The sequence below is a fragment of the Xylocopa sonorina genome, chromosome 18, assembly GCF_050948175.1.
Source record: "Xylocopa sonorina isolate GNS202 chromosome 18, iyXylSono1_principal, whole genome shotgun sequence".
Taxonomy (NCBI): Eukaryota; Metazoa; Arthropoda; class Insecta; order Hymenoptera; family Apidae; genus Xylocopa; species Xylocopa sonorina.
The window spans coordinates 907,743-926,929 of NC_135210.1; the positions used below are offsets into that span (position 1 = coordinate 907,743).

Sequence of the window (19,187 nt, forward strand, 5' to 3'; positions counted from 1 at the left end):
TTATTCGGACATTCTTTCACCGCATGCTCCGTCGATCCGCACGCATAGCACGTATCGCACGTATCGTACCGTACACGTACCAGCAGTGTGACTTTGCGTTGTCCTTCGATACTGCCTTATTCGTAGATCCTCTTTCGTCTTTCTTCGATTCTTCTTTCTTTGTCACTCACTTTTTCATGAAGTCCGCTGGAAGGTGGTCCGCTGTTTCCGGATGTGGGGCAAGGAATTCGCCGGGCAACCGTCTTCTTACCATGCTGCTCGGATGTCCAGAAGAATGGTAGGTAATACCTCTGTCCATGTCGCGTTGACGTGATAGTGGATCGCTGCCTTCAGCTGCCGGTGAAACCGCTCCACCATGCAGTTGGCTGCCGGGTGCTAGACCGTTGTCCTTCAGTGCTTAACAGATGCGACTCAAATTGCCTACCTTGATCCGTGGTGATCCACGCGGGCGTGCCGAACCGGCTGATTCAACCATTGTAGAATGCCCGCGCCACGATGGCTGCCTCCTAGTTCCTCAGGGGTATCGCCTCAGGCCAACGGCTGAACTGGTCGATGCAGATGAAGCAATACCTGAAACGTTCGGATATTGGTAAGACCACAATGTCCAAGTGTACGTGCTCAAACCTCCCTGTGGGCGATGTGAAGTTGCCTGTAGGTGCCTGCACGTGTCGTGTGATCTTGCGCTGTTGACATTCCAGGCAACTCCGAGCCCACTATCGGCAGTCTTTTTTGATGGACGACCAAACGCAACGTGCGGTTACGAGTTTGACCGTCGCGTTGATCCCAGGATGCGCTAGGCGGTGGATGGCGTTGAAGACGAAATGGTCGGATGATATAAGGCCTCATAGTGTCCGTCGACGTGTCGAAGTAGACGCTGGTGTTGGTCCCCGTTAGCGTCACCTTCTTCAGGCAGAGTGTGGTCCCGGTGAAATTGCGCAGGTATGCTTGCAGCTCTTTATCGATGTTATGCGATTGCGCTAGTGCGTCATAATCCAGCGCTCTTTCCATCGTTTCGATCCTGGACAGGGTGTAGGCTACGATGTTACCCTTTCCGGCGATATGGCGAATGTTCGTCATGAACTGGCTTACAAAGTCCAGGGAGCAGAATTGGGGCGTACACTTCTCTGACTTCTGTTTGAACGCGAAAGTGGTGGGTTTGTGGTCGATAAAGACCGTGAACGTTCGCGCCTCCACTATGTGGCGGAAATGTTTGATGGCCAGGTAAATCGCCAGCAGCTGTCGGTCATAGGCCCCGTAGGTCTTCTCGGTGGGGCTGAGTTTCTTCGAGAAGAAGGCTAGCGACTCCCAATGGTCGCCTTTGCGTTGTTGGAGGACCCCCCCCCCCCCCCAACGGTGAAATCAGAAGCGTCGCATTTCAGCAACAGAGGCGCGTCCGCCTTTAGATGAGCTAACAACGCGGCTTATGCAAGACCTCGCTTGCACTTTTCAAAAGCCGCGGCTGCCTCGGAGGTCCAGAGTTAACCGGCATCCAACCCTTGACGCCATCGTGTAGCAAGTTGTTCAGGAGCGCCTGCACCTGTGCGGCCCTAGGTATAAACCTTCTATAAAAGTTTAGCATACCTAGGAATTGCCGTAGCTGCTTCGCTGTGGTAGGCTGTGGATACCTCGCGATTGTCTCTACCTTGTCCTCCAACGGCCGCAAACCTTTGCCGTTAACGAGATAGCCCAGAAACTTTACCTCGGATTTTCCCAGATGGTATTTTGACGGGTTAACCACCACGACGTACTGTTTTAATCGCTTAAACAGCTCTTCTAAGTGCTGTCGGTGCTGCTTTTTAGACGATGAGGCGACGAGGATGTTATCGATGTACGCGTAGCAAAAGTCCAAACTGCGTAACACCTCGTCGATGAATTGTTGGAAGGTTTGTGCAGCTTTGCGTAATCCGAACGACATGGACGGAAACTCGAACAGTCCGAATGGTGTCGTTATGTACGTCTTCAGCGGCGACGAGAATCTGGTTATACGTGCGCACTAAATCGATGGTAGAAAATATTGTCTTACCATGGTGTGCCTACGCGAAATCCTTGATGTGCCGCATCGAGTACCTGTCGGCCAGCGTTCGTGCGTTGAGACCCCTGTAATCGCCACAGGGTCTCCATTCGTCCTCTCCCTTCTTCGCTACCATGTGCAAGAGAGAAGACCAACTGCTCTCCGACGGTCAAACAATGCCTAGCTGTATCATAGTATCGAACTCCTTCTTCGCCGCCTTCAACCGGCCTTCAATCGAGTGCGAGTCGGTGGCGTTTGCTGGTCACTGGCGGCCCCAGTGTCATGCCGATATAATGCACCGTTGAGTGTGCCATTTACGATGGTGATCCCTCTGGCCAAGTTATTTCTGGGAATTTCTGCAACACCTCGTGAAACATCGAACCGCCATGCACGGTTTTAATGCTCGGGATCGACGAGGCCTGCATCGTAGTCCACCCGGGAACTGATATTGACGTCGTCTGATCCAACAGACGACGATTTCGCACATCCACAAGCAACCCATAATGGTACAAAAAGTCCACACCGATTATGGGTTTCTTCACCTCGACTACCACAAAACGCCAGGTACACGCGCGGCGTAGCCCGAGATCTAAGCCCGAGGTTATAGTAACCGCCCCGTATGTAGGGATCTCCGTTCTGTTCGCCGCGTAGAGCATGTACTGCGACTTCTCCCGGTTGCCACGAGCTATCGCTCTTGAGATTACACAAAGGTCGGCGCCTGTGTCGACCAAAAATTGCTTTTTCGTCGCGTAATCGACTACAAATAAACGGCGATTCGTCGGGCCAGCGTCGTCCGCCGTCATTAACGACTGCCCATGTCGTTTCCCAATGAGTGCCAGTTACATGGCGGGGCGCATCGATGGGCCTGCGAACCGAATTTCCAGTGATAGAAACACTTGTCACCTCGTTATTCAAAACGTCGTCAGGAACCTGAACCGGATCGCGCATGTCGGGGTGATCTTTCCCGATCACCATCACGTCGCGAAGGCCTTCCTCGGTTCACTTCTCTGCGGAGGGTTTGCGGAGGGACACGATTTCTTCTCTAAAGTGACTGATGCACTCATGGAGCGAGGTATCAGCGCTACTTCCTGCACCAAGTGCATTTCCGCCGGCCGCTCCGTCCCAGGTGAAAGCTACTGCGATTCTACCACTGCTGTGGTAGGTTTCGGACACGGCGTTCGTCAATGGTGTAACCAACGTTTCCCTCGCGTAATTAATCACGTAATCCTACACGTATTCGTAAATTAATCAATCTCTCTGTGTGTGTAACAATGACGGGCGCACGATTCCTTTGTCTAAATTTATTTTACTTTCACTTTATCGAACTTGGTAATGTTTTACAATTGAAAGGAACGTATAATAAAAAATTCTACGAAATCTTCAATCCTTTCGTAAACTCTAAGAGAAATTAGCAATTTAAAAAAAATATATATATATATTTCTAAAGCATAATAAACGAATAAAGTGTAGCAATATAAAAAATTTCCTTTAGAAAATAAAATATAGTTTTCTTAGAAGGATAAGAATCGAATTCGTAGCAAAAAGGTCTCATTGGAAACGATTGATGTCAGTTTCGACAAACGAATTTCCTTTGTGCCCAATGCATCGGCAACTTCTTAATTAAACAACACGTCACAAGGGTTAGGGCACTCAGGATATATCTGCGATACCAACTTCCATACCGAAGGAAACAGTTAAATTGAACGGTACACGTTTCTTTTGAACGTATCGATGACAGCCTAAAGTGGAAAACAAAATATAACCGAAAATTATATTAATGAGCACATTCATAATTGCGGTTAAAGGATACGGTTACTTACTGTGTTTCGGAGAATTAATATTAGGTTTATTAAATACCGAAAAGAACGAAAACGGAGAACTTACTAACCAGAAAGTAAATGAACATAGTGTCAACTAAAAGGGAATACATGAAAGAAATAGAAAAAGTTGCAGAAATTTCCATAGGAAATTCCAGTTCATAACATATTTTTCACAAACGCTGCGCAAAGATGAGCTGTTTGCTAATTACTGTAGCCTTTGTCTGCTATCTGATCTATCGCACGCAACTAATCAGAACCGGTGGAATAATACGTTGCCTCCTCGCAGCAGTAGCTTGTACGATTATAACAAATCGTGTCGAAATTAACAAATCTGAATTCCGAATTCCTATCAAAGTTGAAGTAGTAATACATCCCTAGTTGGGGGCACGTTGTTTGACGTTGGTAAGAACGGTAAGAGTTACGAAATTGTAATTCCATAGCATTCAATCGGTCGCTGCGCGAATATCATTACCCATTATCGATACGATTGTTCGACGTTCAAATCTTTTTTTCACCAAAATTACGAAACACGAAAAAGGTTAACATCTTCGAGCGAACACAACCAAGTGTGTTCGGAGTACAGAATCGAATTTGCCCTGGTTCACATTTATTCTTACTCTTCTAGACCGCTCACACGTCGCATTTTCGCATCGCCCCTTAACAGGGTGATTAGCCATTTGTGTGGCTTGTCAACTAACTAACTAAGAGAGCACTGAAACTCTACGGCAAAATCGTTTTTCACTCTCATTGTTTCGATCACACTGTCGCCCCCACTGTCATTAGTTCACCACGTTCCTCTTCCCTTTTACTTCCTCTTAATGCAATCAGAATGCATTTAGTTCTTAATCTGAATCTCAATCTCCTATTTGCAAATTAATGTTCTCCCTATTAAAGGAAAATGAACTGAGCCAATATGAAGAATGTGCTAATTTAATTGGTAACCGCACGATGGTATACAGTTGTCAGGAAGATTAACGTTGAACGCTATCGTTTTATTCTCTTCCGCTCGTTCTCCAATTGCGTGATTATGCAGTCAGGGGCAATAAAGACACAACGATCCGAAAGAACCACGATTGCCAATTGCCATGGTAAGCTCCAAGAGTACAACGTTAATGTTTGTTTTCCATGAACCGAATAACTCCGGCTCGGAAAGAGGACCGATGGACATAGCGACCTGTAACACGAGAATTACACTTACTGTTGCATGGATTTGCACGGGCTCCTAGCGCCAACTTTCGTTGTTAGCTGCTTTCATCATAATTGGGGAAAAAACTTTTCCGACCTACGATAGAACATCGGACAGCGTTTGAAAATACATATGTTTTAATGATGTCATCGTTATCAGCTGTTAACACTGGCTGAGATTAATTTATTTTGCAAAATTTATACCTGTAAGAGCCATACCATATGAGAACGGTATTATATGTATATTCGGGGAAGACGTCAGTTGCGCCCAAAGGTCATGATACGTTTTTTTTTTTTTAACTGTTGGGTAAGGAGCAATCGAACAAAGAGAAGAGTCAATCGCGATGTACGTTGCGAATAACATCGGTTACGCTTCCGCAATAAATATATCTGTTAAACATTACAATTTTCAAAAGTAGGATTGTGCCCGCAGAAAACTTTCGCCTGTGTATTCAATGTATGTATATCTCGGTTATTTTTTATTATTTTCGTTATTTCGGCTATTTCCGTTATTTCTATTAGTTAGTGGTGGTGAAAACGTTCTACGTACTTGAACAAAGTAATAATAGTGAAAAGTGCAGATTAAGTTGTCCACAAGATGGTGAATCCTATTGATTTGAAGGTAGTACAATTAAAGAAAGTACTGTTAAAGAAAATATTGCCCACTTACGGAACAAAGATTGAATTGATCACCAAATTGCAAGAGGCGGATCCAAGTGGAGACTGGATAAAGGATAGTGCCAGCTTGTTAACACAGGAAGATGTAAGACAAGCCGGAAACATAGAGGATGATATTTTTAATGCGACTGCAGGTGAGAGTCACAACCTCCGTGAAAAAGACAGCTGATAGAAAAAGAATTAAAACTGGTCTGCGTTTTCCACAACGGAACCAAAAATCAGTATAAAAGCCGTTGGTGATTTATTAAACGATTTCGATAGCCTCAAATGATCGATGGGAGCTTCTCTATAATTGGTTAAGCAATTATGGGCAGTTAAACTATTATGCACAACCTAGAACTTAGATGATAGTGCGGCAAAAATTTTAATCGATACGAGATTGAAAGGTCAAGTGGATATACTTCAGAAGCTATAAAGTGTCTTTCCGATTATTTTAATAATTATAGTAGACCACAATATATTGTATTGGATTGTGGGTCTCGAGAACTCAGTGATTGCTTAAGTGAGTGTAATATTAAACATAATATTAGTGGCTGCTGGCTCGCTACAGGCCAACGGACAAGTAGAAAGATTCAACTGTATAATAGTGTGGGATAGTTGGGACGTGGTTAACTAATCACCACATAGAGTTTGTTGTTCGCTTTTCTTTATTAAGTTCGCTTTCGAGATCGTGCTCTCGGTTCACGTCGTCGCCGTCGACTGTGTGTTTCTCTGCTTGTATTCCCACCACGTAGGGTGATTCTTTTCGGCCTGCGTCGTAGAGGTTTTTTTGGCCTACATAATTTTCATCATGTCTCTTCGATAATTATTGAAAAATCCCATGGCCAGCTCGGCGCCGCTTGTTTATAATATCCGTCGCGCCCTAAGTGTCGCGTGTAGGGCTAAGTATCCCGACCAAGGCTTTTCGAGGTGCAAAATAACAATGGTCTCGGTCGGGATTCGTCATTGTCAAGTGGCGACGGGCACCACAATAGCACCTATGTTGAGTAAATTGACTGATACTCATAATGGAAGATATTGGTATAAAATATTATCAGATGTTGAGTATTGTATTAATAATACTGTGTGTAAATCTACTGGTGAAACGCCAAGTAAAATGTTATTCGGTATACGTCAACGGGATGAAATTAATGACGAAATTAGAGGCTATTTATGTGAACTTGAAGGTGATAAGAATAGAAATTTATAAATGATAAGGGTTAAAGTCGTCGATAAAATCGCTATATCTCAAAATTATTATATGCGGCACTTTAACAAAAAACATAAAGATCCTCACGAATACTGCGATGGAGATTATGTGATGTTACGCAATTTTATAGGATGCAGTATAGTAATGCAGAAGCATCGAAAAAATTAATCCCACAATTTAAAGGACCTTATATTGTAACAAAAAAACTTATAAATAATATTATAGATATGTTATATCGGATATAGACGGATTCCAAAATACGCAGAAACGATATCAGGGTGTATGGGAGCCGAAAAATATGCGGCCATGGGTACATGCGAACGTTAGTACTTAGTTTTATTAGAAAATATGTTTTTACATAGCCTAGACCGAAGACGGTCTATTGTCAGAACGGCCGAACTGTGAGAGCCATACCATATGAGAACGGTGATGTACATTCGGTGAAGACGTCAGTTACGCCCGAAGGTCACCATAGCTTTTTTTTCTTAAAACCGTTAGGCAAGGAGCAATCGAACAAAGAGAACAATCAATCGAAATGTGCGTTATGAATAACATCGGCTACGCTTCCGTAATAAATATATGATAAACATTACGTACCTAATGTAATTGCTACTTGATATATTATACTCGTCATAATTTTCCAACTGAAAAGTTGACTTATTCTTTTTTTAATGTGCTTTGAAGGAATACATTCGTTCTGTGATTTCTTTGTGTCCTTGGTTACGCTATTTAAGCCGGTTTGTTAACGATTACGTGTTTTATCATTTTTTTCTTGCGTAGTAGTTCAAGGTGGCAGGCAATGATCTATATCAGACAGCACTATCGTTCGATCCTTTTATCAACAATTTCGATCGTTTCTAATTGTCATTTTCGTGGCACTCCAATTTTCCCCAATAAACTGACGTGATGATTTTCTAGTAAAACACCGCGTTTTAACAAATATGGATGCGTCGACTCATCAAAGCGTGAGAGAGAATTCATATCTCGTCCGTGGAATGTTGTACGAATAAATAAGCAGATGCAGATACAAACTCTTCGTCATTTTTAACTAAAACCCTGAATTTTAACAAATGTTGATAAAGATTCACAAAAAAATAATTTCTTAACAACGTTAATACCAGTACTTCAAATTAGTTATCCTTACATATAAATGAATGGAACGGATTGGTAAGGATTAGCAGTTCGTACTTCCCGTAATAATGATTGTACGCTAAGTGTGCTGTTCTGGAATCCTAAACAAAATATCAAAGAGGTGAACGAATCTTTAACCGTGGTATCAAATTATTATTAGAAAGTATATGATATACAATAATGTTATTAGTTCTAGCGGTGCATACCAACCAGGTACGTACGTATTTGTGTATGAGAGAATAATTTGAAAGTAGATCTTGTTAACCGTAGTTAGTTATAGCAGCGTAGCGAATGGGCTCATTGCCAGGACCCTCTCTATCATCGCTTGGGTTTGTTAAAGTATGAGATAGTGTTAATTAATAAGGTGAAGCAACTCGTACTTTCTATTTAATTACAACGTAAATCCAAGAAATTTTTTATATAACATGTACGGTTTGAAATTTTTGTTTGAGAAATTGATTGAGGTGGATGTTTTCTTTCAGAAATGTGTAGAATCGGCGATATTAAATGTTATGACAGTAATGGGAATACCTTTGCGTTCAGATAGTTCGATTTCAAGATTTCAAATGGAGGCGTGCTGAAATTATTGAAAGGGATTGCGATATTTATCGTCCCATTGTGAAATTACAAAGAAAATTCTCTCAATTTATTTTATAATTTTCCTAAAAAATTATGCATTATATGGCTTTAATTGCTTTTCATACATTTTAAATCAATATGCACGATAACATCACCATTTATTGTCTGCCCTACACCAGGACGGTGATCGGGCGTGCTTCCTGACCCAGACGGGTATACGCAAGACGAATCTACCAACAACCTCCAAGTTCATCCACCTCGCTGAAACGGGCGATGGAAATTCCAGATGTACCGCGGCGCCTTTCCTGCGGGTGAGTCCTTCAGTTACTCCGCCGTGAGGGACGATGTCCTAACACTGACGGAGCATCCACGGGGAACATCGGGGAGGCGAACTCACTACATACACGCGTGCACGCTCACTCTGAACCTTTTTGAATTTGTAATGGACCAGCTTGGTCAAATTTATTGATGATCCAAACTGCCTAGTCTCAGTCTTATTCAATTTCGCTCTATGAATTTGTCTTGGACTAGCTTGGGCAAATTCATAGATGCACCAAATTGGCCAGTCCCAGTTCTATTCGGTAAGACCAAAGCCCTGTTAGTCACCGGGCAAGCCCGACGCCCAGGTTCCACCACGAGGAGGTGGGGATGACACTTCCTGGACACCCAGATTCTGGAACCTATGGAACAATAGGGTTCAGGCTATGGAACGATAACATCACCACAGAGTTTTAGCTTTCAAATTTCAGTTGCATTAATTAATGTATTGTGTGACGTGGTAACGTCACAAGGCTTCGACCCCCTCAGCTCGCCGAAAACCACCCGCGCGCGGGGAGCGTTAACGATAGCTGCGGTAGCGATAGTCTGCAAATTGCGAATTGTAAGCCCTATAGAGTCCCCTTCCAAGTCCCCTTATTACGCAAGCGATAGGAACAAATATTCGCTGCCGAAGAAGACGTCCACCCAACAGGCAAGATAACGGCTGTGCGTTAAGGTAGTGTGAAAGACTCGGCGGTGGAGGAGCATGTAGAACAACCGGCTGAGGAGACACCCCGAACGAATAATGACCTGGAGAGGCCCTGCAATAACCCTGACCGCAGCCTGCTGTCCACGACAACAGTGAATGTACTCCATAGTGGCGAAAGGAATGCCAACTCCCTCCTAGCCCCTAAAGAAGAGTGACCAGTCCAGCGGTCCTGCGGGTAAGCCATGGAGCGCGGCGCGAAAAGCACGCCGCAATTAAAGGGGTCAAGAGGACCCCCAAAGATGTCCGAGGGGCGAGAAGAAGTGTTCACCGAAATCCACCAATCGATGCCCCGAATAATACCGAAACGCACAACCCACTCCACCAAGGAATCCCAAGAAGGATCCCAGAAAGCCGAAGACCGCACGCAAATCAATTAGCAAGCGACCGTGCAAGCGATTAATTAAGGGTATTTTTCAGAGAGCAATATAGAATGTGAAAGAGCCAAAGAGAGAGAGAGAGGACCAGATCGTTTCGGAAGGACGAAATCCCGGAAGCGAGAATCATATAGAGTGAGTCCAAATTCGCTAAAGCGTCCCATTTCCTTTTTTTTCTTGTATTCTTTTTCTCCTTTTTGAACTGTATTTCGTTTTGTATTACTACGCGTGTGGTGATCGACAGTCACTCGTGGCATTATTGCGAAATTCCCGTGGCCCTTTTTGGCCAAGTTCGCGTTGCATTATCTTACTTGTTGCGTAATTACCGATTATTGTATAATTCTCATGGCCCTTTTAGCCAGTTCGTATCTCGTTTACCTCGGGTTTTGAGTGCTTTACGTGGCCCATACTGGCCAAGTCCGCGTCGGGGCAATAATTAAAGAAGCCGTAACGTCAGTATCCCGCGGCCAGTATCTGCATTATCAGTTAGTCGTTGGTCGAGATAAGGAGCCCTTCGAAGCTTCGAGAGTTGTTCCGTCCCGTAGTGGACTTTAAAATTTCACAGAAAGTGAGAATAATTTTCCACTAATTCTTAATTTGTAAATATTTCTTTTCCGTCTATTTTGTTATATGATGAAAGAAATAATAATCAATTGAATATTAATCGAATGTAGATTGTATGTAAGATGGGTGAGGTCATACATTGCATTTTATTTGATATAAACGTTCTTTTATACGTCATTAACAGAATACGTATTCATTGTAGAGAAATTATATTCAATGGAAGTATTGAACAAGTTTCAATATCATTTCAAATGTACAAAGGTAGAACGAATATTAGTAAGCGAAATAAAATCAGAAAATTAATTGATATTCAATCGATCGTCAATTATAGTACAACGAATTAATATTTACTTCTATTGTTTCCATGACAGTAAACAATAAATAAATAACGTTTCTGTCCTTGAAATCTATATAAATATATTATAACATAAAATAATTATTTATCGAACTTTACAAAAGTATAACACATCGATACGATTTTTTATAAGTTTTATCAATTTTATTACTCGTTTTATATATTGAACAGAGAAAATTTCAGCATGTCGCTGCTACCACGCGTAATTTTCGCGTCGTTGATTCCTTTCCGAGATTTTAAGGCTCAGATCGAACGCGGTTGCTCGCGACGCTGTTCGCCAACTTAATATTGGACAGCTTGTTCTAACTAAATTTCGTTCGTTTACGTTTCTCTCACAAGTCGACCGTTTTTGTGAGAGGTTGTTGAGCGACTGTCGTTTCGTTCGTTGCTCGAGTGTGACTGACGTTTGACTCGTTAGTTCTTTGAGAGTTTGTCCGCTGCTCCCTCCACCGTGTAGGGGATGGACACTGTTGGAATTTGCCGAAACGATGCAAATTACCAACCAGTGTTCTCCTTCAAGTATCGTCCACACCCTCTTGTGCGCCCGAGGCGCTCATTCGTCTCAAAAGGGTGGGAAGATACCTGCACGGATGCAGAACCTTCCAAGTCCCTCGGTGACGTTTAGGGAATTTCCCAAAAGTCAAGATTTCGGTCCGGTCCCATTAAGTATACGTTTCGATGTCCCGCTGCGTGCACATGTTGGACCGACCCTTGAGAAATCTCTCCTTTACAACACGCGATGGCTATTGAGGACGTCAAAATTAAATATTCTCAAGACCATTGTGTCGAAGATCGCGAAAGGGAAGGTCTACTTAAAACGTCTTAATCTCAAAAATAGCCTTTTTGTCACGAACGTGTAATAAACAAAGTCTTCGAAGACCCCACGTTCTATTTGTTCCGCCGGCCGGAATAAAAGTTGAACAAAATATTATATAATAGATATTCAAATATCTTCGTTTGCCAGTATGCAGGAGAGGAGAACGCGAGCCGATTGACAGGCAGCCTCTTCGAGCGCAACGTCGGAAGGTAGTGGTCCAAGTAGGGGGGAACAGCGAGCCCCGCGTTGAATCCCACCGACTCGGAACTTCAGTCAGTGCCCGATAAACGCTGCAAACATTGCTTGTGTGATGTCAAATACATTCTCAATTAGAGGTATCAATAAGTAAAGGTGTTTAGAGTAAAAGAATCTTGATTGCGAATGCTTTTCATGTTTTGGCAATATGGTTATCTGCGTGTCTATTGTAATTGAGGTGGAAGTCTAGATATACTCCCAGGTAGAGGAGTACTCCAGGGAGTACTGCTCTATGAGTATATTCTGTGATCGATGATTATCTTTTTGGAAAGATATTTCTCTTAGCTGAGTATGCGGGGTTGGAGTGGGAATTAACTAATGACAAACTTTGCCTACAACTGATGCTGTGACTGTATTTTTCCCTTATGCTATGGAACTGTATAATAATCCCATTTTTATGAAGTTACTTGTTATTCCTCGCTTTTTTATTTTTCTATATTTATTGCTGTTATTTGTTGCTGGATTCCTCCATTTTGCTCTCCATTCTTTAAGTTTTAGGCGTTCTGTATAAGAACCTGAATGTCCAAAGCTTTTAGAACTGATGCGATAAGAGTCTGTTTCACCTACTGTGCTTGTTCTGGGACATTCTCCTGGGTTACAGAGAATGTTATATTTTACGAAGCAGTAGTTTAAATTACAATTAAATACCAGGTGGTTCATTTGTTGGCAACGTTTGCATTGCATGCGGTCCTCTTTTGACATTTTTTCTCACTTTATGAATGTGTGCAATATTGTATGTATTTTTCTTACATTATATATGTTACTACTTGCTGAAATTTGTACTAGGTATATTTGTAGCTTTTCGTCTTCTGCTATGGACCGTCTGGTTGTGAATTTTTTAACCGACAGGAATTCGAGATTTTCAATTTTTTTGTTTTTTAGCGCATCGAGTATTTCTCGGTTGTTTGGAAGTCACCTTATAGATCTTTTAATAATAATGTGGTGTTTTTTTCCATTTTGAGTGTGTATGTAAAATATTCTATACTATTGTATTTAAATGTTCCTCAAGCAATTTCGTATTCTGGTAATGCATTTGTTTGTAAGATTCTTTTGTTGACCGATATGTGTTTGATGTGAAAGTCTTTGATTTTTGAAGATAGTACATTAATTATTGTTGATCTTATTACTGTGGTATGTGGTACGATTGGTGGGGGTTTAGTGGGGGTTTAGTGTGACAGGTTTTTGTCTATTATCTGTGTTTTGTGCAGTGTTAGTTATTTTTCTGTGTTTTATACCTAGTTTGTCATCGTTTTGCAGGGTTTCTTGAATCTTGACGTTTAGTGCTTTCTTCGCTATTCCGCTGGATCCTGGTAATTGTTTTTCTTGTGTTTCTATCGATGAGGAATGCTGTCGGCTTCATTTTTATTGTTATCTTTTTCCATTTATCGTCGCTGCTGCCTATGTTATCGCTGTCCTCGATAGCGTACTTCATGATCTGAATTTCTGATTGTTGACTTCTTTTTGGTGTTGTTTGTACTGTTTGGGGGTATTCGTCCCTTTTCTTCTTCATTTCTTCTTTTAGTTCTCTAAGTAGGTTTCTACTAGAGCGGTTAATTTTTTGGTTTTTCCTAATAACAAGTCTTTTGGGGAGTTTTTTCCTTTTACTTGTTTCATATTTGCAACGGTGTTTTTTTTTAATTTTTAATTTTTTTATTTCTGTGTAATGTTACGTGCCAGTGTAATGTTGGTGCCAGACTTAACCTTGTAGACGCGAGAGGGTAATAATTCACGTCTCGGTATAATAGTTCCACTTTATTCAAACTGGGATACAATGTACCGCGGAGACGAGTGTCCACGTAGACTACTCGTACCGATCGAACGACTACAATCGTTAAGTACATACGCAATGGATCGACAAAGCACGTGTTCTCTCTACCAAGCTCCGAAAGGAAGTGGTTAACAGTCCCAGTCATGTGCGACCGCGGAACGGCTGCCGGAACCTTCTAGAGAGTTCTTTCTCCGAAAAGAACCGGCAACGCCGCCGCGCACGCGCTGTACGCAACGCGTTCGCCACAACCTCTTTTTTGGTTTTTGTTGTTTATAATTTGTCTAATCCGTTGTGTTACTTTCTTGTTGTTTAATCGGCTATTGTTATTTTTGTTCCGTGGTGGCCACCGGTGTGTTCATTATGCGTAGCTTACATAATATTTGGTTTTCGGGGTTAACTCTCATTGACGGGAAGTCGTCCCCTATTTGGTTTTTTGTGTTCTCTATAGTTCACTATTTGTCCCTTTCTGTTATTGTTAATCGAATGTTATTAGCTATTGTTTATAATTATAGATTTTAGCAATAACGTTGTAACGTCTGCACGGTCGTGAGGTTCGCTTATACAGGTTACTTCTATTCTTTTTAGGCTCTCAAGGGCACGTCCAATTCCTACCTCATAAAAAATGTATGCTCCTTGTAACGTGTTCGTGCGTACCTAAACGAGAACAGTTGCTTATCGAAACGCAGATAAAAGTGTCTATTAGACGGTGCCAGCTGGAAAAAAATGTTCCTCCATATGTTTTCACACCCAATCAATTTTGTTTAAACTTTACATATTTGTAGATCTACATGTGGGTCATCAATTGGCAGCGTAACTTTTTAACAGACCTTAAAATAACGGAGGAGAAGAGGTCGAAGTATGCATTTGGCGAAATATTTCGGGGACTATAACTTTTGACTGATAAAAGATATCGACTTGAATTTTATGTCAAAAGATTCACGCTTTCGAATCGTGTATCACTTTATTACTTTATAAAATTTTTAAGTTAGTTTTTACGCATATCTCTAGTTTCAGCGGTTGGGAAAAATTGCAATACTCAAAAAAAGTATCCTCAAATTTTAACAAAAAACTCAGTATAATAAGCTCATTTTATGGTCTTTAAGTGGTATAAATCTTATCTTGGGGAAACCTTTCATTTCAGAGTTATGACATAAAATATACTTCGACGTGCATGCTGTGGATGCAACTTTCGAACAAAATAAATGCTTTTTTAAATATATAATCATTTAGTACCCGAAAGTATATCACTGGAAATCAAGATTGTTATTATACCAAACAAAACTGAGGCAAACATTTTTCCTAAAATTTTTGACGCGGTAAAAGAATGAATGAAATATACCAAATGATAAGCATTTTTCAAGCAGTTGACTTTCGGTATCACTTTTTATAAAATAAACATTTTTAGAAAAATGTGAAAATACTGTTATCGGTTTACGCCGAGCGTTAGCGACCTTCGATCATATAGTGCTCGAGGTCTCGCTTAGATATATAAGTACCCAGACTTTGTAACACTCGAGATCCAATTGTCAGCGGCGTGCCATCTGTAGACGAAAGATATCTTATTGGGCACAGTGTACCCTAGAAAATCACCACTACTCACCAGAACACAACTTCATGTCTTGCCGGTAACCAAGCCGACCGCTCACCAACTTGAAAGGAGGAGTCGCCCCTCCCCAGCGGTGTGTACCATCACCGCTCCGTGCCCTTTGCAGTCATATTAATCTTTATCTCTGCTGTAGGATGTACTGCTCCTGGAGGCACTTTAGTCGTGACAGTTTGAGCAAGTGACCCAACGTCCTCTGAATTAACTGGGACTACTTTAGTCTTTGTATCGGTCATTTCAGTCTGAACAGCAGAAAGTAATTCTGCTAAATATCGTATCGTAGGCTGAGAAAAATCATATTCTCCATTCTCATTGATCCCGCTTTCATAAAGCCAGTGCAATTAAAGTGGCGTTAACTTTTGTGCTTTCTGGTATCCAAGTAAATTTGTTGTTGGATTACATGCATCATCCTCGGTTGGACGGATGTCATCTGGTAGATTCCAATTCGGGTTCAGATTTACTATACTGGTATAGTCAATGTCGGCTTGGATTCTTGTTGTGTAAACAGCCAAACAGGGATAGGCTGCACATAAATAGTGAGTGTCAGGACCCACTTTACCAAACTGAAGGGTTCCTAAGAGTTGGAGTTTATCTTCGCGTGTTCAAGATGTTCGAGACAGGGCGCAAAATTAAGAAGTCGTTTTTAGACCATTTAATTTAATGTTATGCCAAGGGATTCTCGAAGGAGACTGATGTCCTGTCAACCGTCTCTCTACCTCGTCCGCACGATATGTTTCTCGCGCCTTTCGATTGATTCTTCTCCGTTTTTACTAAATGGCAATCGCTAACATTTTCCTATTCTTAAGCCACCGCCTTCTTAGAGAAGAGTGGTGGTGTTTCTGGTGGGAGCTGACGTTATCCTTACCATATTTGGTCATGTAGCGAGATTTTCGCGGGGCCTGATACCTGCGCCGGGTGACCAAGGGTAGCTTGGACACGGGCAGTGAACCCTTCGGGAATTCCCGGTTCATGGCTTTCGCATGTGCCATCGAGGCCGTTGAAAAAAGTTAATTATCGTATACCCGGAAAATATTAAAAGCTTAAAACGGTTCCTCAAAGATGGCTTGATTGCTGCGCATACCATAAAACCGTGCTAGTTGTTTGTAGCGGAAGGCCTTCTAAGGCCTTACGTAATACCTTGCGGCACCGAGGTGGCACCTCGTCGAAGAAAAACTCGAGCCTCGCCAAAAGGAAGCCAATCTTCCCATATCTACTCCCGTATCTAACTCTCCTTTACCGCGTGTGTTACCTATTCGAGTGTCGTTTCGGCAGATCTGCTAAACGCGGACACGCGTCACAGACCACAAACGTTACGACACCATCGTCGACCACCATTGACCAAATGTATTGTTCTAATCGACGCGGGCTGACAGACAGAGCACAGCGACGTACGGTAACTTCGAGTTTGATTTTTTCCTTTGCGGAACATGGTAACTTGTATATTTCTTCTCTCGATCGAGATTCTCTCTAGGTCTTGCGGCTAAAAAAAATTTCATTTTAAATGACGTCGAGCGCGCGGCATGTTCGTATCGTCAGCTAAAGACAGGCGAAGACGATGCGTGTGACGCGTGTGCGAATTCGGAACGCGGAGAAAAATCGACGATCGAAACACGAAGCAGTTTCCGTGGGCGGTCGTCCGTTAAACGGTCGACTTGCGACACCATGAAGAACTCGCGCGAGTCCGTGACAGACACACCGTCGAGTTTCGTGAATATGTTTACGCGCGCCGCACGTGCACACACGTTGCCAATCGCAGATTGCCTCGGCACGGTCACAGACAACTCGGACGAACGTCCAACGATCGCTCGTACGTCATATATCGCTCCTTTCTTCCCTTTCGATGCCGCCCGAACTCAGACACGTTCGTAATTTAATTCAAGAATGAAGGACGACGGGGAGATTCAAGCACCAGAGGAAAGATTCATCGAAACGCAAAGCAAGCAGTATTTTAGTTACGTGAACCACCTTCAGCTAGGCGTAGTCCAGGAATTGTATCCGTGAACTGCAATGTGCATTCGAAATGTCAATGTTCATGTATCCTGCAGTTCACAAGTTGACGCGCAATTAACTGCGTTCTTCATCGACTCACGAGCCAAGTGATCCACCATTCAGGGTAATCGTATATGTATATTTTATTTTTATATGTATAATCGTATATGTATATTTTATTGATCTTTAAGTCTCTTGATACTAAATTCGAACAAGTCAATACCCAAACGTCTCCGGTGAAAGAGACGCGGGCGTTGCCGCACCGTGGAGGCTTTTACCGTTCAATGGTGTTTTAAGCGACACGATATATCGGTCGTATGAATGAAACATACGTCGGGGGTTGGAGCGTAAGATCTCTCAAAGTTACCAGGTACACGCGTCCAGGTATGAAAAAAAATCTTTCAAAAATTCGTTTGGACTCTTCTACGTACCGGCAGCCTCCAAGCGGTCTTTTTCCTCCCGACAACTCGAAGCGAGCATAAACTTTCTGAAACAAACGTATACGTCGAACTGAGAAAAAAAACCAAACATCCAGCGGCGTATTGTTTTCGAAATCGATAAGATGCTCTCATCCGGGTGAACGTAATTATCAATGTGACTCGTCGTGCACAGTCTCGAACGATCTATAATTTTTCCCCAGCACCACGAAGCCAGTATAAAATTATTTGATCTCGCAGCGACGGGTTTTTCTCAAACTCTCGACAACGAGGCTGTTGCGACGAATATTCCGCTCTAAACTAAACGGTCAACTGAAGGAAGGTTATTGCATACGCTTTTCGTTTGTTTCATTCATGCGGACTCGTACAATTTTTATTCGAAAAATGAATAGTTCTGGGATACGCACAGGCTCCAGAAGATAGAGCGTCTCAATCTCTCTGACACGAAACGGAGTTACATACTTCCAGCAGTGGATGTAATGTTTTCATGCCATTAAGTATATACATTGGATGCAATGGCCATGTTTTTGTTATATGTGTATATCGTTTGAGTGGCAGTAAATTTGTGTCGTTTTTAAGTGTTGTAATTTTTATTTTTGTATGTATGCAGCTCCTCGTCCCGAAATCGAGAGAGAATTGGGCGGCTTGTCCCAGAGGACAACTGGCTCGAGCTCTCGAAAAAGCTCGACTTCCTCGCTTCGATTAGCTGCCATGCCAACAAGGAGATGTGGAACGGGGGGCTTAACGCCCCCACACGTAATCCGACGTTCTCCGGGCACTATACGATCGAAGCAAGGGTTTTTAGTATTTGCTACGATTTAGTCGATAATCGACTTTTTCTTTTATAACGATCCTCCTCCTTCTCATCAGTATAATAATATCATTCTTTCCTTGTTACGTCTTTTCGTTAATGATCCTTCCATAGGTTCACCTACGGAAATCTTGTTACAACTATTATTTATATATTTCCTCTAAATAATCAAGTTTAGTCATTTTCCCGATAACATCGGCAATGCCGAGGCATTGGCCGCGCACCAGTCTGAAGACCGCACTAAATAACTCAATCAGTAGTAACGACGGTGTGCATAAAGGGCAGGGACGTAATCAACGCAAACTTATGATTTACACTTACTGGGAATTCCTCATTCATGGGAAATAATTGCAAGCCCCAATACTTAGCACGAAGGAGGTTCAACGGGTTATCCGGGCCATCCGGTCAGGAAAAACACGCTGATTCCTTCAGCGGTGCTCTTCCACTAAGTGTCGAGGTGGGCCGGTACGTTTATTTAGAAAAATTAGAGTGCTTAAAGCAAACTATTTTCGCCTGAAGATAATGTGCATGGATATTTGTGAATATCGATGGGCAACTTATTGCTATATTATCCAACTTCTTTCACTGGCTACT

The 19,187-nt window shown here is 42.3% G+C and overlaps 1 protein-coding gene and 1 non-coding gene across 2 annotated transcripts; both read right to left on the minus strand.

Moving 5' to 3' along the window:
• Positions 1-618: 618 nt before the first annotated feature.
• On the minus strand, positions 619-2,986 carry LOC143431631 (uncharacterized). Its single transcript, XM_076908528.1, has 5 exons — positions 2,885-2,986; positions 2,330-2,820; positions 2,038-2,239; positions 1,414-1,993; positions 619-1,295 (listed from the first exon to the last, which is right to left on the minus strand). Exons 1-5 carry the CDS (start codon positions 2,984-2,986, stop codon positions 619-621), a joined length of 2,052 nt encoding a protein of 683 aa, XP_076764643.1.
• A 14,331-nt stretch (positions 2,987-17,317) lies between these two features.
• LOC143431663 (5.8S ribosomal RNA) lies at positions 17,318-17,472 on the minus strand. The gene has a single exon (XR_013102731.1). It is a non-coding gene; the product is annotated as a 5.8S ribosomal RNA (ribosomal RNA).
• Positions 17,473-19,187: the final 1,715 nt, after the last annotated feature.